The 27,805-nt window shown below is 39.8% G+C and overlaps 1 protein-coding gene across 1 annotated transcript in view; it reads right to left on the bottom strand.

Moving 5' to 3' along the window:
• The window catches only part of VPS50 (VPS50 subunit of EARP/GARPII complex), a 994,344-nt gene that overhangs the window by 256,145 nt on the left and 710,394 nt on the right, over positions 1 to 27,805 (bottom strand). The window contains exon 19 of the mRNA XM_053714049.1: positions 19,328 to 19,446. Within this exon, the coding sequence (XP_053570024.1) occupies positions 19,328 to 19,446 (119 nt within the window). The remainder of the gene's footprint in view (positions 1 to 19,327; positions 19,447 to 27,805) is intronic.

Below are 27,805 nucleotides of genomic sequence, written 5' to 3'. Positions count from 1 at the left end.
GTTGTTGTTCACTTTAATCTTTGCGATTGGGCTGTGATAAAGGGCCTGTATTCTGGAAATGAAGAGTTTGGAAAAGCCAAATTTTGACAGGGCAGACCACATAAATTGCCAGGCCACCCTGTCAAACGCCTTCTCCGCGTCTGTTGAGAGTAGTGTGAGAGGTGAGTTATTGAGGTGGGCTTGCTGTAATGAGTGGAGCAATCTGGTGGTGTTATCTTTTGCCTTTCTTCCCCTTATGAAGCCCACCTGGTCAGGATGGATTATGTTGGGTAGTATCATATTCATGCGGTTGGCTAAGATTTTTGCAAATATTTTCATATCGATATTAATGAGTGAGATCGGTCTGTAATTGCTAACCATGTCGGTAGGTTTGCCTGGTTTGGGGATAACCGTGATTACTGCTTCTAAAAGAGAGCTAGGGAAGACAGTCCCGTGGTCTATGTCATTATATAGTAATAGAAGTTGGGGGTTTATGTGTTGCTGCAGAAGTTGGTAGAATTTATTCGAGAGGCCATCTGGGCCAGGAGATTTGCCGTTTGGCAGGGCTTTTATAACTAGATTGATGTCTTGAAGGGTGATGGGGGAGTCTAAAAGTTGTTTGTCATCTTCTGTGATAGAGGGTGTGGGGACACTGGCTAGATATGTTTCTAATCTCTTAACCTTGTCCTGTGGGGAGATGTCCACCAGATTATATAATTTCGTATAATAAGAAACAAATGAGTTGATAATTTCTTCATTTTTATGGGCAACCCCACCAGAAGGGCATCAAATCTCTCTAATGAAATTGGACATTCTTTGCTTTCTAAGGGACCTAGCCAAGAGGCGTCCTGCTTTGTTGCTTTCTACAAAAAATTTAGATTTAGTAGTCAATGCCCTCATATGTGCTTTTTGTATCAGAAATTTGTTTAGGGCTTCCCTTGCGTCAGTTAGTTTGGTAAGCTCAGTGGTAGAGGATGGGTCCTTTTTAAGCCTAGCCTCACAGGCATTCAGATCGTTAGTCAGGGAGGTGAATTGAGTCGTGTGGATCTTACGTTGCGTAGCAGTGTGCTTTATTATAACCCCCCTTATAAAACATTTATAAGCTTCCCAGTTGTTAGCGGACGACGTGTCTTCAGGTTTATTTATGCGAAAAAATTTGTCTGAGTGTTTAAGGTCGTCAACTGTTTCTTGGTTGGTCATTATGTGGTCATTGAGTCTCCAGTTGAATGTAGTGTGTGGTTTATTAGTCCATTTAAATTCTGTGGAGACCATACTATGGTCAGACCATGATGTATGAGAAATTTTCGAGTGTACTAGAGCAGAGAGTAGGGCTTGGTCACATAGGATATAGTCTAATCTGGAATACGAGTGTTGGGGGTGTGAGAAGAAGGTGTAGTCTTTTTTATTAGTGTGTACTACTCTCCATGTATCGAATAAGTTAACCGTTCGTAGGGCTGCGCAGTTGGAATTAAGAGTATTATTACGGAGGTATGATTTCCCACTGGATGTATCCAGTGTTGGGTTCATGGGGAAATTAAGATCTCCACCAACAATGATGGGTCCCTTGGCTAAGTCTAGAACTTTGTTAGCTAAGATTTTGAAAAAGTTAGGGGTGGGTCTGTTTGGAGCATAGGTGTTTACCAAGGTAAGCGGAGCGCCATAACATAGGCCAACTAAAATTAGAATTCTGCCCTCGTTATCAGTGTGTTTCTGTAGTAATTCAAAAGGGAAACTACGTCTAAACGAGATACAGACCCCGTTTTCCTATGTGTATTTGAGCTGCAATAGTGTTGATCATAATATCTCTTAGATAGAATAGGCTCGCGCTTTTTTTTGAAGTGTGTTTCCTGGGTCATAATGATGTCAATCTTTCGTTTATAGAAATCATGAAAAGCGATAGAGCGCTTCTCCGCTGAGAGAAAGCCCTTAACGTTCTGAGTAGCTATGAGTAAAGTTTCCTCATTGCGGTGTGCTCTGGGTGCTACCATAGTGTCCGGTGGGTAGAATTAATTATATGACAGTTATCACAAGACCAGATGGGACGCTAGGGAGGGGGGATGGGAGGGTTTTGTTGGAAATATATAGGTAGGACAGGTAATAATGAGTCGTTTAGTGATTGTCAGTTGGGATGGGAAATGAAAAAGAAAAATTATGACTTTCAGGAAAATAATAGAACAGTATGCAATATTTTTAGCAATAATAATTCAAACAACACTAATATACAATTTCAATATGAATCTGAAAGGGAGCAACAGAAGTAATGAGAAAAAAAAATACAAATAACAGATTATCAATTCGTAACTTGTGCTTGTATATTTAGGAGCTATTATTACAGGCCGGGTATTGATGTGAGGTAAGTCGGTGCATGCGTAATATAGATAAGGGTGAGATTAGCCCAGTATTAAGGGGCAGACAATTCTCCGGAGTTGTTTTAGCTCCAAAGATACAATCGGCTGACTTTAGTTTTATCTGGGAGTACTTTGGGGTTATGGGAGAGTGCATTGTGGGCTTTTTGTGTAATCAGCTGAGGAGGGTGGATTCACAGAAATGTTGAGTTTTATACACATTAACCCAGTCGTAGGGGTAGTTCAGGAACCAGGTTATCAAGCTTACTTGATTAGTCAGTGTGCCCTGGTATCATTTAATCCCGTAAGAGATCTAAGTAGTGAGAAAGGGAGTGTACAAAAAAAATAGCAGTGAATTTCTCTACGAGGGTGTGTGTGTAAGTCTTGTCTTGGGGCTCTAAGGTATGGGATAGTCAGGTCGTTTAGTATGGTCTAGCAAGTAACCACGGGGGAAGGTTATTTTGTGGCTTAGTATGAGTACATAAATGGAACAATAACTTTACAAGAGAATGCACATAATCATATTATAAACAACCTTTTAAACTCAATGCATAGCAAAACTGAACTTGGTTTAATAAAAACTTAACATTCCGCTATGAGAACATATGTGTAGATCCTGTCCTGGGGCTCTAAGTTGGGAGACAGTCAGGTCATTTAGTGTGGTCTGGTAAATAGCCATGGTGAGGAGCTATTTTGCGGCCTTGTATGAAAACATAAATGGGACATCATCTTTTACAAGAAAATGCAGGTAACTATATCATACATAACATTTTAAACTCATTGCATAGCAAAACAGAACTTGGTTTAGTAAGAACTTAACTTAATAGGAGTAGAGTCACTCCAAAAAAAAATATATCAACACATTAGTCTATGCATTATGAGCACCTTAATAAAGATGTTCAGAGCCTAGTGGGAAGAAGAAAGTCAAGTGAAAAAGAACATTGCATTTACTCATCTGACAGAGTCTGAGTCCATGTTTTCATCGCTGGCGGAAGTTACTTGTCTCCTTTTATTCTGTCTTGTGTTGGTATCTTGACCTGGTCTCCGTTGAGATTTGGGGCTGGCAATACCACTCTGTTGTCTTTGTGGGAGTTGAAGATTTGTTATTTCTGGCAAAGAGATTTTTATGATGGTACAGAATCTGTGAATGTCAGATAGCGAGGAGCATTCCATTTTCTTCCCGTTTTTCATCACTATTACTGAAGTGGGAAATCCCCATCTATAAGGGATATGGAGTGAGCGGAGATGAGATGTTAGGGGTTGAAAGTCCCGTCTCTTCTGTAGCGTTCTGAGTGATAAATCCTGGTATATTTGGATTCGGTGGTCCTGGAAATGTATAGCTTGTCTCTTTCTAGCAGCATTATATATTTCCTCTTTTTGCTTGTAATTCTGAAAATGAACTACTATGTCCCTTGGAGGGGAGTCATCCGGGGGCTTTGGTTGTAATGCCCGATGAGCTCTATCTAGTGGTATTTCAGAGTTATCAGGGGGATTGTTCCCTAATATTTATGCGAATAGGGCTTGAAGGTAATCACGGATTTCATTATTTTCCACCAATTCCGGTATTCCCCTGAAGCAGAGATTTCCTCTTCTAGTGCGGTTTTCAAAATCATCGATTTTATCTTCGAGATCTGTAATGTGTTGGTCCTGCTGAGCTTGATTGGTTGAGAGATGAGCCAACTTCTGAGCCACTACGAATTTGTGTTCTTCTAGGGTATCAACCCTATGGCCTAGGTCACTGATCTCTTTTTTCAGGTCAGCACATTCGTCTTTGATGCATGTCTTAACCTGTTCAATTAAAGTTACAATGGCTTTATATGTTATTGGAGTGTCATCTTCTTGGGCTGCAATAGCAGTTACAGCTTCAGTTGTTATAGATGAGCAGCTGTCCTGATCCTCTTCCATAGTGGCCAGCAGGGGGTCTATCACTTTAATCGTGGGTAGGGAATCTGTATGCTTGAAAAAAGTGTGCACTGCAGGCTGGTTAGTTTGTGGAAGCTTTTGTGGCTTGTCCTGGCGAGTATTTTTCCTCTGTGACATATTGCCTGAAGATGTTAGTAAATTGCAGGATCTGATTTGTGGTGCTTCAACACATTGTACCCCATAGGGAGTTTTACCCTCACAGGGCGATTACGGGAAAGGGAGAATGGGGTATGACCCACCACACTATAGTATGGCGGGAAAAGGGACAGGGGTACGTGTGTGAGGAGTGTGTTGTCTGGAGTCACTTGATTAGAAACATATGTCATAGAATTATATGCCCTTTGTCCTGTATCCTTTGCACTCTGCGTGCGTTATTAGAGCTGTTGTTAAGGTATTAATCTCATAAGTATCTGGCTTGCTGTTGTTATTGAGGAAGGTAGACCAGGATAAATTAGCAGGGATGTCGTTAAAATGACTTCCAGGGGAATCTTATGAGCACTGACACATCAGGAGATGCACATTCAGCGGTGAGCTTTGTATTACATATCAGAATAGTTAGTGAGTATAAGTGGAGAATGCAGCTTTCAGTGTGCTTTAGTATTTAACATCATTAAAGTGTGTAAACTTTCTTGGGTAAATCAGGACGTGTGAAGTGCACATCCCATTTGTAGGAAAGTTCTCTGCCGAATGGGACTTATAGCAGGGCCATGGAGAAACGTTTCCGGTGGTATATTACCCCCTGAGTGCGCATTAAACAGCGCTTTATGTAAAATTATAAAGCCCCATGTAGGTTTGCAGTCTGTGGGTAATAATAGAATTTACAGGCTATTAGAAAGTTTAAGTTCGTTTGAATGTGAGCGTGCTCCTTGCCTGTTATTGTGTGGCTTCAGAAGTTAGGGTGTAATTCATGTGCATCTTACCGCAAGCCTCATCGCATGGTCTGACCTCTGGGGATATCCTAGATTGTAACGACAGGTGTTCTCGGCTCCATGCACTGTCAAGCAAACTGTTTTGTGAGCCTCTTGTGTGATGTCTGCCGTTGTTCTTGTATCCTCTTAACCACTGACCAGACGCTGCAAGGTCACGGTCAGGTTTGCAGAAATGGCGGGCGTGGTGAAGGCCACAAATCTGAGTGTTCGTTCCGATGTCGCGCCCTGTAAGAAATTTGGTCTCTTTTTTTCACAAGAGTGGCTGCCAGGAGTCAGCGATAGCTGGAAGTAGTTTAGGGCTTGTCATTAGGGCACTTAGTCGATTTTAGCAGCGATAGTACCCGGCCCGCATTCAGAGCTTCATTAGAATGCGGCCATCATGCTCGGCTGCTCGCTCCGCCCCCCCAGAAGCATTAACTTTTATGTCAACAATAGCATCACAGATAAAAGCATTTGTTGACCTAAAACACTTCAAATATTTTTTTTTTAAATCTTCATCTATATAATCTCCTGAAATCTCTTTAGAAAGATTGTCACATCAAAGAGTAGAAGCCGCTGCAACACAAGCAATACTGATAGCTGGTTTGAACATGTAACCTGCTTATAAAAAGGCTCTTCTGTCAAAAGACTATCCATATTGTCTTTAAAAGATGTACTATCCTCTAAAGGAATAGTAGTGCATTTCGCTAAAGTGGAAATTGCATCATCCACCTTAGTTATGGTTTTCCAACATACACTCTATATATAAGACCAGGCGTAGACAACTCTTTGGTAGTTATCTCAGTAATCACTTCTGGAACAGGAAAAACCTATGGAGCTTTAACAGAAGGTTTAAAAATAAAATCCAATTGTTTGATGGATTTTTTCTGAGAAGGCTTAGGATCTTGTACACACAAAATACATAAAACCTTCTTTAGCAGTGCAAAGATCTTCAAACTTGAACATAAAAGAGGATTCTAAATCCTGATCAGCAACTGACTCCTGATCATCAGAAAGCACCTTACCTTCAAAAAACGTATCAGAGGTGTTAAAAGCCTGAGCTTGAAAGTAATTGTTAATCAGATCTGATCTTTAGAGATTCAGAATGGCTAGATAAATTAGAATCAGGTTGCTTGTCAGAGACTAGTTTGCGCTTACTTGGAGGGAGCATAGCTGCCTACATCTCTAACACAGTTTAGCACAGATAATCTTTAAATCCTGGAGTAAAACTTGAAGAACTCACATGTACAGAACAAACAGAGGGTGGACAAAATCCTTTAGAGGCAAGAGCACAATTTGACTGTTTAGCATGCATTAAGTGATCCGTACAGGAATGGCAAAGCTGATCTGCTGGAAGTAAAACTTGCAAAAAATACTGTTAAATAGAACAGCTGAGTAATCAGAGGATCTACCCTCAAAAGCTGTGAGCATGACCTGAAATACCCCTGCTGTTCCCTCTGACAGGCCTTCCACTCCACACATCTTAAATACTGTACAGGCCTGAAAGAGTGACACTGCAAATGAGTGCTTGTGCAGTTCAGTGGGAGGATAGCATGACAAGGAGCATACCAGACCGGACCAGAATCTGTGAGCAGCATGTATACAGTTAGTCTTGTAAAAAGACTACTGATATAAATTAAAAGAATCAGTGTTCAGATGTAGATATGTAATAAACAAATATACAACCCTTCATAGGTCAAGAGATGGCCAAAACATCCACTACCCCAGCCAAGTGACGTTCCAGTGTACCACTAGCAAAAACCACTAGTATAAATACAAAGAATCAGTGTTCAAATATAGATATGTAACCAACAGATGTATAACCCTTCAAACGTCAAGTAATGGCCAAAATATCCACTATCCCAGCCAGGTGACATGCCAGTGTACCACATATGACTGAAAAAGGGTGTGTGTACAAGCGCTAAGGTAATCCCCAAGCTGTATCCAAACAGAGATCCTAACCAACCTCCAAAAAATATGCACAAGTAGTAAGAAGTGAATACAGCGCCAACAAGAGGCCAAGGGATAAATATACTTACAGAGAGATAACAGAAGAATATTTAATGAACCATTTTAAAAAGCATCAGTAATAAAAGACTATATATAAAAAATGTAAAAAGCACATATAAATAAAATTACAAATACAGGAATATCTTACAGAAGCGGCTCAAAGGGCCAAAGCTGATAATTACAATAAAAACAGAGGTAATAACAGGTGATCAGTGTGAGTGGTACACCAGAATAAGAGTGTATACTGATAAAACAGAATTAGCCTAAGTACAACTGTAGCAAGTGCATCAAGCAAAAAACTAATAAACAATAATACAAACAATAGTGTTACAAAAATAGTGTTCCAAAAAGTAGAAAAATGCACTGCAGTGCAAAAAAAGGGGGATAGCAAAATAATTGTATAGATACAATCAAATAGTGAGTGAGTGCAAATGGATATAAAAATGCTAGCTACTTAATCCAGTGAGGTTAAGATATAATTAAATAAAATACACAATATGCAATAACATAAAAAATAAAATACACAATATGCAATAACATAAAAAATAAAATATAAAATAAAATATAAAATGTAAAATATAAAAAAATAAACAATAAAATACGCAATATACAATATAATTAATATATACACAACACTTTTTTGGATTATATTTTATTTTTTATGTTATTGCATATTGTGTATTTTATTTTTTATGTTATTGCATATTGTGTATTTTATTTAATTATATCTTAACAGACTAGACCACTGATCCCTTACTGTGTCAAGAACCAGGACTCCAAAAGAAAGGCTAAAAAATAAAATAACATATAATGACATATGTTACATATGACACATGTGTGTGAATTAAGTTAAAAACAACACATCATGGACAGGCCAATATATACATAGACAGAGACATCATAAAAAAAGAGAAATAACATCAAGACATAGATACATCAAAAGAATTAGAGCAAATATAAATTCAACTAATGGCCCCTGAAAGTTGCTCGCTGGCTGTACCCTCTGGACTATGGACTCTCAAAAAACTATTCAGGGAGATACAAAAGTATATCCTGATGTGAATAATGATGTCTTAGGCCCTGAGACCCAAGGGGGACACCCCCCGTGGGCTCTACAACCAAGAATGGATAGTGTATCCTCATCTTGCTTTCATAGGGTTGTAACAGGGTAGATGTTATAAATAACATTGCCAGCCATTATGCACGTTCAAACCCCTTGGGCTCAGGGTATCCAGCTCATAGATCCATCTTGTTTCCTTCTGTAGTAGGATCTTCACCCTGTTGCCACCTCTTCTTAAGATTGGTACATGATCAATTATCCTAAATCTGAGTTCATTCACCGAGTGTCCTGCCTCCAAAAAGTGGCGGGCAACAGGTTGGTCTGACTTCCCTTTGGTAATAGCTGCTCTTATACTTGACCGATGGTTGGCCATTCTTGTTCTGACGTCATCCAGTGTTTTTCCGATGTAAAACCTCCCACATGGACAATTGAGCAGGTAAATTACATACTTGTAAGAAAGAATCTGATCTCATATTTTGTCTTCTTCTCAGGATGATGGAAATATGTACTGGTTAACATGCTATTACAGGTTACACAGCTGGGGCAGCGAAAACATCCCTTCTTTTTAGTGTTCATCCAGGTCTGTTGAGCTGATTCTGGGTTAACATCAGCTCTCATAAGGGAGTCTTTCAAACTTCGACCCCGTCTGTAGCCAATTCTAGGAACAGTCCATCCGTTAAACGGTAGTGCAGTATCAGCCTCTATTAGTTTCCATTCCTACTTGACTGCTTTAATTATTGGATAACACTCGGGTGTAAACATGGTTACAAAAGTTAGTTTTTTGCCTTTAGATGAGGATGTCTCGTCATCTGGTACCGTAGGTTGAGTGGCTTTTTATTTCATCTCCAATAGTTGCTTCTTTTTATAGCCCCTATCCAGGAATCTCCCTGTCATTTAATCCAGTTGCTGTTGACATATGTCACTATTGGTGTTATTCCTAATGACCCTCTGGTACTGTGCCTTGGGGATATTATGGATAAGGGATAGTTGGTGGCAGCTCGGAGCGTGTAGCAATGAATTTCGGTCCGTGGCTTTTCGGAATAGGGTTGTCCCCAAGCCTTCCTTGTCTTAAACACCCTCACATCCAAATAATTGACAGTGTTGGTATTGGCTGTATGAGTAAACCGAATAGTGCTATCCAGTGAATTTAGACCTTTGATCCACTTCAGTAGATTTTCTTCACTATCACCCCAAATCAGAAACAAGTCATCTATATACCGGCAAAAATACTTGACTTGTGCAGTTCCATAGATGTTAATCTTCTTGGTTTCGTACTCCGCCATAAACAGATTGGCCAGAGATGGGGCCACATTCGACCCCATCACTGTCCCTGAGATCTGCAGATAAAACCTTTTGCAAAAAGAAAACATAATTTATGTAAGAACTTACCTGATAAATTCATTTCTTTCATATTAGCAAGAGTCCATGAGCTAGTGACGTATGGGATATACATTCCTACCAGGAGGGGCAAAGTTTCCCAAACCTCAAAATGCCTACAAATACACCCCTCACCACACCCACAAATCAGTTTAACGAATAGCCAAGAAGTGGGGTGATAAGAAAAAAGTGCGAAAGCATATAAAATAAGGAATTGGAATAATTGTGCTTTATACAAAAAAATCATAACCACCACAAAAAAGGGTGGGCCTCATGGACTCTTGCTAATATGAAAGAAATGAATTTATCAGGTAAGTTCTTACATAAATTATGTTTTCTTTCATGTAATTAGCAAGAGTCCATGAGCTAGTGACGTATGGGATAATGACTACCCAAGATGTGGATCTTTCCACGCAAGAGTCACTAGAGAGGGAGGGATAAAATAAAGACAGCCAATTCCTGCTGAAAATAATCCACACCCAAAATAAAGTTTAATGAAAAACATAAACAGAAGATTCAAACTGAAACCGCTGCCTGAAGAACTTTTCTACCAAAAACTGCTTCAGAAGAAGAAAATACATCAAAATGGTAGAATTTAGTAAAAGTATGCAAAGAGGACCAAGTTGCTGCTTTGCAAATCTGATCAACCGAAGCTTCATTCTTAAACGCCCAGGAAGTAGAAACTGACCTAGTAGAATGAGCTGTAATCCTCTGAGGCGGAGTTTTACCCGACTCGACATAGGCATGATGAATTAAAGATTTCAACCAAGATGCCAAAGAAATGGCAGAAGCTTTCTGGCCTTTTCTAGAACCGGAAAAGATAACAAATAGACTAGAAGTCTTTCGGAAAGACTTAGTAGCTTCAACATAATATTTCAAAGCTCTAACAACATCCAAAGAATGCAACGATTTCTCCTTAGAATTCTTAGGATTAGGACATAATGAAGGAACCACAATTTCTCTACTAATGTTGTTGGAATTCACAACCTTAGGTAAAAATTCAAAAGAAGTTCGCAACACCGCCTTATCCTGATGAAAAATCAGAAAAGGAGACTCACAAGAAAGAGCAGATAATTCAGAGACTCTTCTGGCAGAAGAGATCGCCAAAAGGAACAAAACTTTCCAAGAAAGTAATTTAATGTCCAATGAATGCATGGGTTCAAAAGGAGGAGCTTGAAGAGCCCCCAGAACCAAATTCAAACTCCAAGGAGGAGAAATTGACTTAATGACAGGTTTTATACGAACCAAAGCTTGTACAAAACAATGAATATCAGGAAGATTAGCAATCTTTCTGTGAAAAAGAACAGAAAGAGCAGAGATTTGTCCTTTCAAAGAACTTGCGGACAAACCTTTATCTAAACCATCCTGAAGAAATTGCAAAATTCTCGGAATTCTAAAAGAATGCCAAGAAAAATGATGAGAAAGACACCAAGAAATATAAGTCTTCCAGACTCTATAATATATCTCTCTAGATACAGATTTACGAGCCTGTAACATAGTATTAATCACAGAGTCAGAGAAACCTCTTTGACCAAGAATCAAGCGTTCAATCTCCATACCTTTAAATTTAAGGATTTGAGATCCTGATGGAAAAAAGGACCTTGCGACAGAAGGTCTGGTCTTAACGGAAGAGTCCACGGATGGCAAGAGGCCATCCGGACAAGATCCGCATACCAATACCTCTGGGTGAAGAGACCATTCGCCCGGATGCAACGTTTGGCGACTGAGATAATCCGCTTCCCAATTGTCTATACCTGGGATATGAACCGCAGAGATTAGACAGGAGCTGGATTCCGCCCAAACCAGAATTCGAGATACTTCTTTCATAGCCAGAGGACTGTGAGTCCCTCCTTGATGATTGATGTATGCCACAGTTGTGACATTGTCTGTCTGAAAACAAATGAACGATTCTCTCTTCAGAATAGGCCAAGACTGAAGAGCTCTGAAAATTGCACGGAGTTCCAAAATATTGATCGGTAATCTCACCTCCTGAGATTCCCAAACTTCTTGTGCCGTCAGAGATCCCCACACAGCTCCCCAACCTGTAAGACTTGCATCTGTTGAAATTACAGTCCAGGTCGGAAGAACAAAAGAAGCCCCCTGAATTAAACGATGGTGATCTGTCCACCACGTTAGAGAGTGTCGTACAATCGGTTTTAAAGATATTAATTGAGATATCTTTGTGTAATCCCTGCACCACTGATTCAGCATACAGAGCTGAAGAGGTCGCATGTGAAAACGAGCAAAGGGGATCGCGTCCGATGCAGCAGTCATAAGACCTAGAATTTCCATGCATAAGGCTACCGAAGGGAATGATTGTGACTGAAGGTTTCGACAAGCTGAAATCAATTTTAGACGTCTCTTGTCTGTCAAAGACAGAGTCATGGACACTGAATCTATCTGGAAACCCAGAATGGTTACCCTTGTCTGAGGAATCAATGAACTTTTTAGTGAATTGATCCTCCAACCATGATCTTGAAGAAACAACACAAGTCGATTCGTATGAGATTCTGCTAAATGTGAAGACTGAGCAAGTACCAAGATATCGTCCAAATAAGGAAATACCACAATACCCTGTTCTCTGATTACAGACAGAAGGGCACCGAGAACCTTTGTAAAAATTCTTGGAGCTGTAGCTAGGCCAAACGGCAGAGCCACAAACTGGTAATGCTTGTCCAGAAAAGAGAATCTCAGGAACTGATAATGATCTGGATGAATCGGAATATGCAGATATGCATCCTGTAAATCTATTGTGGACATATAATGCCCTTGCTGAACAAAAGGCAAGATAGTCCTTACAGTTACCATTTTGAACGTTGGTATCCTTACATAACGATTCAATATTTTTAGATCCAGAACTGGTCTGAAGGAATTCTCCTTCTTTGGTACAATGAAGAGATTCGAATAAAACCCCAGCCCCTGTTCCAGAACTGGAACTGGCATAATTACTCCAGCCAACTCTAGATCTGAAACACATTTCAGAAATGCTTGAGCTTTCACTGGATTTACTGGGACACGGGAAAGAAAAAATCTCTTTGCAGGAGGTCTTATCTTGAAACCAATTCTGTATCCTTCTGAAACAATGTTCTGAATCCAAAGATTGTGAACAGAATTGATCCAAATTTCTTTGAAAAAACGTAACCTGCCCCCTACCAGCTGAGCTGGAATGAGGGCCGCACCTTCATGTGGACTTAGAAGCTGGCTTTGCTTTTCTAGAAGGCTTGGATTTATTCCAGACTGGAGATGGTTTCCAAACTGAAACTGCTCCTGAGGATGAAGGATCAGGCTTTTGTTCTTTGTTGAAACGAAAGGAACGAAAACGATTATTAGCCCTGTTTTTACCCTTAGATTTTTTATCCTGTGGTAAAAAAGTTCCTTTCCCACCAGTAACAGTTGAGATAATAGAATCCAACTGAGAATCAAATAATTTGTTACCCTGGAAATAAAGGGAAAGTAGAGTCGATTTAGAAGACATATCAGCATTCCAAGTTTTAAGCCATAAAGCTCTTCTAGCTAAAATAGCTAGAGACATAAACCTGACATCAACTCTGATAATATAAAAAATGGCATCACAGATAAAATTATTAGCATGTTGAAGAAGAATAATAATATTATGAGAATCATGATCTGTTACTTGTTGCGCTAAAGTTTCCAACCAAAAAGTTGAAGCTGCAGCAACATCAGCCAATGATATAGCAGGTCTAAGAAGATTACCTGAACACAGATAAGCTTTTCTTAGAAAGGATTCGATTTTCCTATCTAAAGGATCCTTAAACGAAGTACCATCTGACGGAGGAATAGTAGTACGTTTAGCAAGGGTAGAAATAGCACCATCAACTTTAGGGATTTTGTCCCAAAATTCTAATCTGTCAGACGACACAGGATATAATTGCTTAAAACGTTTAGAAGGAGTAAATGAATTACCCAAATTATTCCATTCTCTGGAAATTACTTCAGAAATAGCACCAGGAACAGGAAAAACTTCTGGAATAACCACAGGAGATTTAAAGACCTTATCTAAACGTTTAGATTTAGTATCAAGAGGACCAGAATCCTCAATTTCTAAAGCAATTAGTACTTCTTTAAGTAAAGAACGAATAAATTCCATTTTAAATAAATATGAAGATTTATCAGCATCAACCTCTGAGACAGAATCCTCTGAACCAGAAGAGTCATTAGAATCAGAATGATGATGTTCATTTAAAAATTGATCAGTATAACGAGAAGTTTTAAAAGATTTTTTATGTTTACTAGAAGGAGGAATAACAGACATAGGCTTCTTGATGGATTCAGAAACAAAATCTCTTATGTTATCAGGAACACTCTGAACATTAGATGTTGATGGAACTGCAACAGGTAATGGTACATTACTAAAGGAAATATTATCTGCATTAACAAGTTTGTCATGACAATTAATACAAACAACAGCTGGAGGAACAGCTACCAAAAGTTTACAGCAGATACACTTAGCTTTGGTAGTTCCAGCACCAGACAGCGATTTTCCTGAAGTATCTTCTGACTCAGATGCAACGTGAGACATCTTGCAATATGTAAGAGAAAAAACAACATATAAAGCAAAATTGATCAAATTCCTTAAATGACAGTTTCAGGAATGGGAAAAAAATGCCAAGGAACAAGCTTCTAGCAACCAGAAGCAAAGAAAAATGAGACTTAAATAATGTGGAGACAAAAGTGACCCCCATATTTTTTTAGCGCCAAATAAGACGCCAACATTATTTGGCGCCTAAATGCTTTTGGCGCCAAAAATGATGCCACGTCCGGAACGCCGACATTTTTGCCGCAAAAGAACGTCAAAAATGACGCAACTTCCGGCGACACGTATGACGCCGGAAACAGAAAAGATTTTTTGCGCCAAAAAAGTCCACGCCAAAAATAACGCAATAAAATGAAGCATTTTCAGCCCCCGCGAGCCTAACAGCCCACAGGGAAAAAAAGTCAAATTTTTAAGGTAAGAAAAATGATTGATTCAAATGCATTATCCCAAATATGAAACTGACTGTCTGAAAATAAGGAATGTTGAACATCCTGAGTCAAGGCAAATAAATGTTTGAATACATATATTTAGAACTTTATTAAAAAAGTGCCCAACCATAGCTTAGAGTGTCACAGAAAATAAGACTTACTTACCCCAGGACACTCATCTACATGTTTGTAGAAAGCCAAACCAGTACTGAAACGAAAATCAGCAGAGGAAATGGTATATATATATAAGAGTATATCGTCGATCTGAAAAGGGAGGTAAGAGATGAATCTCTACGACCGATAACAGAGAACCTATGAAATAGACCCCGTAGAAGGAGATCATTGAATTCAAACAGGCAATACTCTCCTCACATCCCTCTGACATTCACTGCACGCTGAGAGGAAAACCGGGCTCCAACCTGCTGCGGAGCGCATATCAACGTAGAATCTAGCACAAACTTACTTCACCACCTCCATAGGAGGCAAAGTTTGTAAAACTGATTTGTGGGTGTGGTGAGGGGTGAATTTGTAGGCATTTTGAGGTTTGGGAAACTTTGCCCCTCCTGGTAGGAATGTATATCCCATACGTCACTAGCTCATGGACTCTTGCTAATTACATGAAAGAAAAAACGTTTTCTGTTAGGCATAAGGTGAGTAATGAAATCAACACCTCCTCTGATGGTCCAATGTATACTGCTTGTCATAGGGTGTTGGCTACCGCTGCAATCCCAGCTGATTGCAGTATAACCGTGTACAAGCTTGATACATCTAAAGTTACTAGTAAATCAGATGGATCAATGTTCTCGAGTTTCGTGATGCGTGAAATAAAATCATTAGAGTCTTGTATATATGACTTCATGGCTTTTACCAGTGGCTGTAGATAAAAATCCACAAATTGCGCAAGGGGCTATAACAACGAGCCCCTTGCGGAGACAATGGGTCTCCCAGGGGGTAGCTTTTCATTTTTATGGATCTTAGGTAGTTTACAGAGAAGTGGTACCAGGGGATACTCTTGTTTTAGAAAATTGAAGTCATGTTGTGAGATTAATTCGTTCTCTTTCCATTCAAGTAATAATGAATCAATTTTCTTCTTTAATCGGGCGGTAGGGTCCCCTTGTAATGGTAAATACGTCTTTGTGTCAGACAGCTGTCTCATGATCTCTGTTTTGTAATCTTTGTCATCCATAAGGACCACCGCTCCGCCCTTGTCAGCTGGACGGATCACAATGTAAGTATCCTTCTTTAATGTTATTAGTGCAGCTCGCTTTTCTTTAGTCAGATTATCAACATATCTCTTCCTCTGTATATTTTTAACTTGATGCATCAGGAAGTTAGTAACTGTGTTAATGGTGGGGTTGTGTGATACCGGATCAAAGGATCCCTTCACTTTGAAGTCCCCGGATGACTCTGAATCCGATCTAAAGAATTCTCTCAGTCGTAAGTTTATACCAAATTTCTGTACATCAATGAAATCATCAAATTCATTAAGCTTAGTGGTCGGTACAAAGGATAAACCTTTGTTTAGTTGACTTTCTTCTGCCTTGGTGAGTACTCGTGAGCTGATGTTAAATATAGTACTAACTAGCTCCGAAGTGGGTGGAGGCAGGCAGTGCCCCCCCTCCTCGTGTGTGGCCTATGCCCCGGCCTAAAAAAATATATATACATATACACACACACACATACACACACATATACACATACATATTACATTATTGAGTAAAACAACAGACAAAATAATACCACTAAGACAAATTCTTCAAATATATATTATTGGAGACAAACATAGAATACTTATCAGAGACTTAGGACAGTAAAGTCCGAGAATAAGGGGAAAGCATATAAAGAACAGGTAATAAAGAATCCTTCAAGGAGTATACACACTAAATAAGGGAGAATAAAGCAGCAGTTTTGCAAATGTAGGCCAACACCACAAGCGCTATCTGAACAGAATAGGCAGGATTAACTACCTTGCTGCCAGACAGAAACATTGCCGTTAGAAATATGCATAATATGAGCACAGTTATCTGGGTTAGAAAAAATAGCTGCGTAGTAGGAGCAGCCGAGTGCTATTTAACTAAAGGCAGCTCATTAACTAAATACTGAGCGCAAACACATAGAGCTTCTAAAATAACTGACAGGGAGCACGGTAACTGAAAGAGAGGAGTGTGCACACACATAGTGCCATTACAATAACAGGAAATGCCAACAGTAAAAAAAATCAACAAAATATATATGGATTAATAAAAAAATACATTTGCAAAAAATGTAGTGTTTTCCCAAATAAAGTGGTCCTCATTGCCCTCTAAAGCCTCTATAAAAACACATAGACAATATTACATAATAAAACCTAGTGTAAATATGGTAATGTCTGTAACAAATAATGTCCTATGGCTATGATGTAACATACCAAATGGGCTATGTCAGTGCAAATGTGTCCCAACTTACCCTACATGCACCCACCCCACTGTGCTTACCAGCAGCAGAAATTAATGCTTCTAGTAGAGAGCCCATCTAGTGTTGGGCATATTACAACAGAGGACTTAAAGTGAAGGTAAACTTTGGTGAATGAAAGCCCGTTTTTTAAAAATACTATTAAAATCAGGGGCACTTTCATTCTTCAAAGTTTACAAAGCAGCCGTTTTGTTAAAAAAAAACTACCTTTTTTTCTTTTCACAGCTAGAGCAGCTTCCCCCACCTAGAGATCCTCTATTCACACGTCAGCAATGACTAATCCTGCTTCCTCCAATCACAGCTTTCCCCCCAGGGTAGTCATTGCCTGAGGCCTTGCTGTGATTGGAGGAATATATTGACAGATAGAGGCGCTGGTTCTAAGGGATCTCCAAAAGATTTTTCTCTATGTTTCACAATTTTCACAGAAGAATTCTGTCTGTATCTGTGTTCAAAGAATATCACGTTGGCACCTTAATACATAAGTGCAGTATACTCACAGAGTAATATCAGACAAGCGGCTCCACAGGTGATTTCGCAATCTTCCAAAAAAGGGTTCTGTCTGTATCTGTGTTCAAACAATATCCCATTGACATAGTATGTCTGTGCACCTTAATATATAAGTGCAGTATACTCACAGAATGATATCATGCAAACAGCTCCACAGGTGGTATCACAAAAAAACAGCAGGTGATTTCACAAAAAAAACAACGATGAGGAAAGGAAAAAGGCTGTTTTTTTAAATAAAATGTTTATTTTGCTCAACACAAAAGCGTTTCAACGGCTATACCGTCTTTTTCAAGAGCTATTTAAAAACTTTGTATAGCTTACAGAAAATCATGTTACATCATAGCCATGGGACATTATTTGTTACAGACATTACCATATTTACACTAGGTTTTATCATGTAATATTGTCTATGTGTTTTTATGGAGGCTTTAGAGGGCAATGAGGACCACTTTATTTGGGAAAACACTAAATTTTTTGAAAATGTATTTTTTTATTAATCCATATATATTTTATTGTTGATTTATTTTACTGTTGGCATTTCCTGTTATTGTAATGGCGCTATGTGTGTGCACACTCCTCTCTTTCAGTTACCGTGCTCCATGTCAGTTATTTTAGAAGCTCTATGTGTTTGCGCTCAGTATTTAGTTTCTTTGAACAAAGATACAGACAGAACCCCTTTTTGGGAATATTGCGAAATCACCTGTGGAGCCGCTTGTCTGATATTACTCTGTGAGTATACTGCACTTATGTATTAAGGTGCTCAGACATACCATGCCAATGTGATATTCTTTGAACACAGATACAGACAGAATTCTTCTGGGAAAATTGTGAAACATAGAGAAAAATCTTTTGGAGATCCCTTCGAACCAGCGCCTCTATCTGAAAATATACATCGTTTGTACAGCTTTGAGAGAGACTGTTTGGAAGGCAGCGGTTCTAACTAAAGGGAAGTAACTATCCTATTGTATACTCTTTTTTGGTTTTGTGATTGGAGGAAGCCGGATTAGTCATTGCTGACGTGTGAATAGAGGATCTCTAGGTGGGGGAAGCTGCTCTAGCTGTGAAAAGAAAAAAAGGTAGTTTTTTTTTTTAACAAAACGGCTGCTTTGTAAACTTTTATGAATGAAAGTGCCCCTGTTTTTAATAGTATTTTTTAAAAACATTCACCAAAGTTTACCTTCACTTTAAGTGTGGAGTATTTCAACGATTAACTGGAGGAGGCTAAAGGACCAGTCCCTTTGACACCTGTGGCAGGCTTGTGACTAACTTCTCATTGGAAGTAATTATGTCACTACCCAATACTCCAATCTCCCTCTATCTCTGAGTAGCAGCTCTCTGAGGTGGAAAATGGACCTCAAATTAGTCTGAAGACCCCACTAAAAGAAGAATCTGCAGCACCTAAATTCTTAACTTTTTTCCTGGGAGGCAAAGATGAAACTAGCATACCAGAATGGTAGAAATAATTAAGCGCTCTTGGAGTTTTGGGAATCTTTGCCTCTTCCTAGTGGCCTGGAATTGAGTCTTTTGCCTTCTTTCATACCATACCCTGTGCTATTGCAATGCATTACAAGTTAACTGCAGTCATCCACTGGAGACATGCCATTACTTGAGTGGAAAGAGGAAGTATAACATTATACAGGTCCATAAGTTTGAATAAGAAAAACTTGTATAGAAAAGTAATGGAAATGCAGCTGTATTACAGCTTTAGTACATCTGCATTAGCTGTATTTGTACCACCTTAAACACAGGAAATTAATGATATTCAAACAAGAGGTTGCATTTACCTTTTGGTAGGTACGTCTCCTGTCTGTTCATCCACATAATCCCTCTTAAGTTCTTCAGGAACATCACTGTCACTGTCATATTCCTGATAGGCACTTTTCTCAAGCTCATCAGATTCGTACTGAGAACACAATTAAATGATTGATAAAAGAAATAAATAGCATTTACACAGAAAATTTACATTATTAAAGAAGCATGTATAAACTATATATTTCTGACACATGGCATTTAATTGTAAAGTTACACTTACCGATCAATAAACCTGCCTCAGAGATAATTAATGTTGCATAATATTGTTTTAAATAAAATTAAACAATAACTTTATTACATTATATTAACCTGATATTATAATAGTGGATTTAAATTATTATATGCCAATTTGATTTAATGCAATGCAGCTAAGATTGGTGTGCTTGATGCATGCGTATTGTATTTTGTTTAATCTAAACACAGACGTAAAATACCATGTGTATGTGCAAGACACACAGAATTTATATTTAAATAAGAAAAAAATGTAATCTGATACAACAGGTACTGCCATTTAAAGAAGAATATGATCATAGGAAAGTTATTTAAAGAATACATGGGGTATGCATAAGGCTATGCTTAGACTCAATTAAGCCTATACTTTCCACTGGAATATGGGTTTAATGTGCCTGCTGTTTCTTGTTTTTAACAGACTGGGCATTTAAGTGTGAAAAGTTTGACTTTTTAATAAGTATCATGTTTCTCTTATGCTCTTAAAGAATCATATTTAGGACTAGTGAGCAGTAACCACACTACCCATAGGAAAGAAACAGTTAACAGAAGTACATTTGCCAAGGTCTTAAAAAATATTGTATGCTTGCAAAAAAGGAAAGGTTATGTAATTAGCTTGTTCAGTAATTCCACAAAGCTTTTCGCCATTTTTCTTATACAAAACAAGAACTTTCAGTTCTCATTTCGTAAATGGGTTCAATGGGTTCAAAACTCAACCTTTTAAAACATAAAATCTGTGAAACAGAGACTAAATATTTGGATTTTTCAAGAATTAAATTTTCAAAGAAAATAATGAGAAAGCCTAAAACAACCGTATTCTGATTTAAATCATGGAGGAGCACATAGTAAAATATCCAGCTCTGAAATATTTTTTTTTATAGATAAAAATTTAAAATGGTCCTAAAAATATACACATTTAAATATATAGTACTCTCTCAGACACCAGAAAGAAGAATAGAACATTGATCAGATCATGTGATTGCATAAAAGGCTTCCAAAATATGACTACCAGTCAGAATCACTAACTCCAAAATAAAAGGATCCCTGCTTCTGGCAAAAAAGTTTTCCTGAATAGAAGAGATAACCTCCTCTGGGTTCTGAGAAGAAAGTCTTGATGGTTTTAGGAATCTCTTTTAGACTCCCTGCTAGACACCATTTGAAGGAAATCCAACTCTTTCCTTCCCTTATAAAAAAATTATAGATGCACATATCTAAATCCAAAAGCTTACCTGCTAGAGTATTGCATTAGAATCCAGTCTCTCCATACATATTAAAATGACTAACAAAGTCTAAATGCACTGAACCAGAAAAGCAATGCATGAGTGAGAAGAACTCATGGGAGCTGCTGGAGTCTGCCAGAAGTGCACAGAATGTTATTTCTTGGAAGCTCCACTCCTTAAATTCTTAAGAAATTGATATTTATACAATGACCCTATGCTTGTGTTGCACTGCTTTGCTGCTTTGAAAACAAGGACAACTTGCAAATAAGGAAGAGACACATTAAGGATATTCTGTAGTTTAGTGGAACATAGATAAGGAAGGCAGAAAAAAAACATATACCCATAAATATGCCAACTAAACTAGAAAAAACGCATGGTAGATCTGTAGATAGGCAGGGTCAGACTAAGGGAGTGAGCGGTAGGCAAAACAGTTAAAATGTAAGCATGCTGGAAGGTAACCTATTTCCATGCGAGTAAACAGAAAAAGGGAAACCTCAGAAAAACAGAATTTATGTTTACCTGATAAATTTCTTTCTCCTACGGTGTATCCGGTCCACGGCTTCATCCTTACTTGTGAGATATTCTCAATCCCTACAAGAAGTGGCAAAGAAAGCACACAGCAGAGCTGTCCATATAGCTCCCCTCATGCTCCGCCCCCCCCCAGTCATTCGACCGACGGTTAGGAGAAAAAGGAGAACCATAGGGTGCAGTGGTGACTGCAGTTTACAAAAAAAAAAAAATTTAAACCTGACCAAAATGCCAGGGCGGGCCGTGGACCGGAAACACCGTAGGACAAAGAAATTTATCAGGTAAACATAAATTCTGTTTCCTCCTACATTGGTGTATCCGGTCCACGGCTTCATCCTTACTTGTGGGAACCAATACCAAAGCTTTAGGACACAGATGAAGGGAGGGAACAAGTCAGGTAACCTAAACGGAAGGCACTACTGCTTGCAAAACCTTTCTCCCAAAAATAGCCTCTGAAGAAGCAAAAGTATCGAATTTGTAAAATTTGGCAAACGTATGCAGTGAAGACCAAGTCGCTGCCTTACAAATCTGTTCAACAGAAGCCTCATTCTTGAAAGCCCATGTGGAAGCCACAGCTCTAGTAGAGTGAGCTGTAATTCGTTCAGGAGGCTGCCTTCCAGCGGTCTCATAAGCCAACCGGATAATGCTTTTCAGCCAGAAAGACAGAGAGGTCGCAGTCGCCTTTTGACCTCTCCTCTTGCCAGAATAGACGACAAACAAGGACGATGTTTGTCTGAAGTCTTAAGTTGCTTTTAGATAAAACTTTAACGCACGAACCACATCAAGATTGTGTAACAGACGTTCCTTGTTTGAAACTGGATTAGGACACAGAGAAGGAACAACTATTTCCTGGTTGATATTCTTATTGGAAACCACTTTTGGAAGAAAACCAGGTTTGGTGCGTAAAACGACCTTATCTGTATGAAACACCAGATAGGGTGAATTACACTGCAAAGCAGACAATTCAGAAACTCTTCTAGCAGAAGAAATAGCTAATAAAAACAAAACTTTCCAAGATAGTAACTATCTATGGAATGTAGAGGTTCAAACGGAACCCCTTGAAGAACTGAAAGAACTAAATTTAGACTCCATGGAGGAGCCACAGGTCTGTAGACAGGCTTGATTCTGACTAAAGCCTGTACAAACGCCTGAATATCTGACATGGCTACCAGACGCTTGTGTAACAAAACAGACAGAGCAGATATCTGTCCTTTTAAGGAACTAGCTGACAGACCTTTGTCCAATCCTTCTTGGAGAAAAGATAGTATCCTTGGAATCCTAATCTTACTCCATGAGTAACCCTTGGATTTGCACCAGCAAAGATATTTCCGCCATATCTTATGGTAAATTTTCCTGGTGACAGGCTTTCTAGCCTGGATCAGAGTATCTATAACTGATTCCGAAAACCCACGCTTAGCTAGAATCAAGCGTTCAATCTCCAAGCAGTCAGTTGCAGAGAAACTAGGTTTGGATGTTCGAAAGGACCTTGAATTAGGAGGTCCTGCCTCAAAGGCAGCTTCCATGGTGGAATGACATTCACCAGGTCTGCATACCAAGTCCTGCGTGGCCACGCAGGAGCTATCAGAATTACCGAAGCCGTCTCCTGTTTGATCCTGGCTACTAGCCGGGGGAGAAGGGGAAACGGTGGAAAGACATAAGCTAGATTGAACGACCAAGGGGCTACTAAGGCATCTACCAATGTCGCCTTGGGATCCCTGGACCTGGACCCGTAACGTGGAACTTTGGAGTTCTGACGTGACGCCATCAGATCCAGATCTGGAATGCCCCATAGCTGGGTCAGCTGAGCAAAAACCTCCGGGTGGAGTTCCCACTCCCCCGGATGGAAAGTCTGATGACTCAGATAATCCGCTTCCCAGTTGTCCACTCCTGGGATGTGAATTGCTGATAGATGGCAGGAGTGATCCTCTGCCCATTTGATGATCTTGGATACCTCCCTCATCGCCAGGGAACTCTTTGTTCCCCCCTGATGATTGATGTACGCTACAGTCGTCATCTTGTCCGACTGAAATCTGATGAATTTGGCCTCCGCTAGTTGAGGCCATGCCTGGAGCGCATTGAATATCGCTCTCAATTCCAAAATGTTTAATCGGGAGAAGAGATTCTTCCCGAGACCATAGACCCTGAGCCTTCAGGGACTCCCAGACCGCGCCCCAGCCTAAGAGGCTGGCGTCGGTCGTGACAATGATCCACTCCGGTCTTCGGAAACTCATTCCCTGAGACAGGTGATCCTGAGACAACCACCAGAGGAGTGAGTCTCTGGTTTTCTGGTCCATCTGAATCTGGGGAGACAAATCTGCATAATCCCCATTCCATTGTTTGAGCATGCACAGTTGCAATGGTCTTAAATGAATTTGAGCAAAGGGAATCACGTCCATTGCCGCAACCATTAGTCCTATTACCTCCATGCACTGAGCTATGGAAGGTTGAGGAATGGATTGAAGAACTCGACAAGTGTTCAAAAGTTTTAATTTCCTGACCTCTGTCAGAAAGATTTTCATTTCTACCGAGTCTATTATTGTTCCCAGGAAGGGAACCCTTGTGAACGGGGACAGAGAACTTTTTTCTATGTTCACCTTCCACCCGTGAGACCTTAGAAAGACTAGAACAATGTCCGTATGAGCCCTTGCTTTGTGAAAGGACGACGCCTGTATTAAAATGTCGTCTAGGTAAGGTGCTACTGCAATGCCCCTTGGCCTTAGCACCGCTAGAAGGGACCCTAGCACCTTTGTGAAAATTCTGGGAGCAGTGGCCAATCCGAATGGAAGAGCCACAAACTGGTAATGCTTGTCCAGAAAGGCAAACCTCAGAAACTGAAGGTGATCTTTGTAGATAGGAATTTGCAGGTACGCATCCTTTAAGTCCACGGTAGTGATATATTGACCCTCCTGGATCATTGGTAAAATTGTCCGAATGGTTTCCATTTTGAATGATGGAACTCTGAGGAATTTGTTTAGGATCTTTAAGTCCAGAATTGGCCTGAAAGTTCCTTCCTTTTTGGGAACTACAAACAGGTTTGAGTAAAATCCCAGTCCTTGTTCTGCTGTTGGAACTGGGTGTATCACTCCCATTTTTAAAAGGTCTTCTACGCAATGTAAGAATGCCTGCCTCTTTATCTGGTCTAAAGACATGTGGAACCTTCCCCTTGGAGGAAGGTCCTTGAATTCTAGAAGATACCCCTGAGAGACAATTTCTAGTGCCCAGGGGTCCGGAACATCTCTTGCCCAGGCCTGAGCAAAGAGAGAAAGTCTGCCCCCTACTAGATCCGGTCCCGGATCGGGGGCTACCCCTTCATGCTGTATTGGTAGCAGCAGCAGGCTTTTTGGCCTGTTTACCCTTGTTCCAGCCTTGCAATGGTTTCCATGCTGGTTTGGGCTGGGCTGCGTTACCCTCTTGCCTAGTGGCTGTAGAGGTAGAAGCCGGTCCGTTCCTGAAATTGCGAAAGGAACGAAAATTAGACTTATTTTTAGCTTTGAAAGGTCTATCCTGTGGAAGGGCATGGTCCTTTCCCCCAGTGATATCTGAAATAATTTCTTTCAACTCTGGCCCGAATAGGGTCTTACCCTTGAAAGGAATATTAAGCAATTTTGTTTTGGACGACACATCCGCCGACCACGATTTTAGCCAAAGCGCTCTACGCGCCACTATTGCGAAACCAGAATATTTCGCCGCTAATTTAGCTAACTGAAAAGCGGCATCTGTAATGAAAGAATTAGCCAACTTCAGGGCGTGAATTCTATCCATGACTTCATCATAAGAAGTCTCCTTCTGGAGCGAGTTTTCTAATTCCTCAAACCAAAAAGCAGCTGCAGTGGTTACAGGAATAATGCAAGAAACTGGTTGAAGAAGAAAACCTTGTTGAACAAAAATTTTCTTAAGTAAACCTTCTAATTTTTTATCCATAGGATCTTTGAAAGCGGAACTGTCTTCTATTGGTATAGTCGTGCGCTTAGCTAGCGTTGAAACTGCCCCCTCTACCTTAGAGACCGTCTGCCACACGTCCCTTCTGGGGTCAACAATGGGGAACATTTTCTTAAATATAGGAGGGGGAACAAAAGGTACACCTGGCTTCTCCCACTCCTTATTCACTATATCCGCCACCCTCTTAGGTATCGGAAACGCATCAGTGTGTACTGGGTCCTCTAAGAATTTATCCATTTTACACAATTTTTCTGGGACCACCAAAGGGTCACAATCATCAAGAGTAGCTAGGACCTCCTTAAGTAGGGCGCGGAGGTGTTCTAGCTTAAATTTAAATGCTATGGTATCAGGCTCTGCCTGCTGAGAAACTTTTCCTGTGTCAGAAATTTCTCCCTCAGACAGGCCCTCCCTCACCGCCAAGTCAGATTGATGTGAGGGCACTACAGATAAATTATCCTCTGCGTCTGCTTGCTCATTTTCTGTATTTAAAACTGAGCAATCACGCTTCCTAGGAAAAGCTGGCAGTTTGGATAAAAATGCTGCGAGAGAATTATCCATTACTGCTGCTAACTGTTGCATAGTAATAGCAATTGCTGCGCTAGATGTACTGGGCATCGCTTGCGCGGGCATAGCTGGTGTTGACACAGAAGGAGAGGATAGTGAGCTATCCTCACTACCTTCAGCTAAATAATCATCTTGGGCTATATCTTCAAGCGTGATTGTACGGTCCTTAAGCTGTTTGGACGCTATGGCACACTTCACACATAAATTTAATGGGGGAACCACCTTGGCCTTTGAACATACAGAACATAGGTTATCTGAAGGGTCAGACATGTTTGACAGACTTAAACAGATCTTCAATGCAATAAAAATTATTTTTGACAAAAACGTTACTGTGTCTTTAAATAATAAAAGTGCACACTTTATTACTGAAACATCAAAAAACCATCAAATAAACATCAGATTTTAATGAAATTTTCACCACAGTGTCTTAATGCTTTGAAAAGATTGCACACAAATTTTCAGACCATTTAACCCCTTAATGCCCAAACCGGAGCTAATAACAGCAATTAACCGGTTAAAAACACTACAGTACTATGCCACAGCTTCCACTGTGGCCTTTACCTTCCTTAGGGATTATTTTAGTAGGAAAACATAATTTATGCTTACCTGATAAATTCCTTTCTTCTGTAGTGTGATCAGTCCACGGGTCATCATTACTTCTGGGATATTACTCCTCCCCAACAGGAAGTGCAAGAGGATTCAACCAGCAGAGCTGCATATAGCTCCTCCCCTCTACGTCACTCCCAGTCATTCGACCAAGGACCAACGAGAAAGGAAAAGCCAAGGGTGAAGTGGTGACTGGAGTATAAATTAAAAAATATTTACCTGCCTTAAAAACAGGGCGGGCCGTGGACTGATCACACTACAGAAGAAAGGAATTTATCAGGTAAGCATAAATTATGTTTTCTTCTGTTAAGTGTGATCAGTCCACGGGTCATCATTACTTCTGGGATACCAATACCAAAGCAAAAGTACACGGATGACGGGAGGGATAGGCAGGCTCTTTATACAGAAGGAACCACTGCCTGAAGAACCTTTCTCCCAAAAATAGCCTCCGATGAAGCAAAAGTGTCAAATTTGTAAAATTTGGAAAAAGTATGAAGCGAAGACCAAGTTGCAGCCTTGCAAATCTGTTCAACAGAGGCCTCATTCTTGAAGGCCCAAGTGGAAGCCACAGCTCTAGTAGAATGAGCTGTAATTCTTTCAGGAGGCTGCTGTCCAGCAGTCTCATAAGCTAAACGAATTATGCTACGAAGCCAAAAAGAAAGAGAGGTAGCGGAAGCTTTTTGACCTCTCCTCTGCCCAGAGTAAATGACAAACAGAGAAGACGTTTGTCGAAATTCCTTAGTTGCCTGTAAGTAAAATTTTAGAGCACGGACTACATCCAGGTTGTGCAGTAGACGTTCCTTCTTTGAAGAAGGATTTGGGCATAAAGAAGGAACAACAATCTCTTGATTGATATTCCTGTTAGTAACTACCTTAGGTAAGAACCCAGGTTTAGTACGCAGGACTACCTTATCCGAATGAAAAATCAAATAAGGAGAATCACAATGTAAGGCTGATAATTCAGAGACTCTTCGAGCCGAGGAAATAGCCATTAAAAATAGAACTTTCCAAGATAACAACTTTATATCAATGGAATGAAGGGGTTCAAACGGAACGCCCTGTAAAACATTAAGAACAAGGTTTAAACTCCATGGTGGAGCAACAGTTTTAAACACAGGCTTAATTCTGGCCAAAGCCTGACAAAAAGCCTGGACGTCAGGAACTTCTGACAGACGTTTGTGTAACAGAATGGACAGAGCTGAGATCTGTCCCTTTAATGAACTAGCAGATAAACCCTTTTCTAAACCTTCTTGTAGAAAAGACAATATCCTAGGAATCCTAACCTTACTCCAAGAGTAACCTTTGGATTCACACCAATATAGGTATTTACGCCATATCTTATGGTAAATCTTTCTGGTAACAGGT

This window comes from Bombina bombina, chromosome 5, assembly GCF_027579735.1.
Source record: "Bombina bombina isolate aBomBom1 chromosome 5, aBomBom1.pri, whole genome shotgun sequence".
Taxonomy (NCBI): domain Eukaryota; kingdom Metazoa; phylum Chordata; class Amphibia; order Anura; family Bombinatoridae; genus Bombina; species Bombina bombina.
The sequence above is the reverse complement of the archived record's forward strand: the minus strand, read 5'-3'. Positions and strand labels throughout refer to the sequence as shown.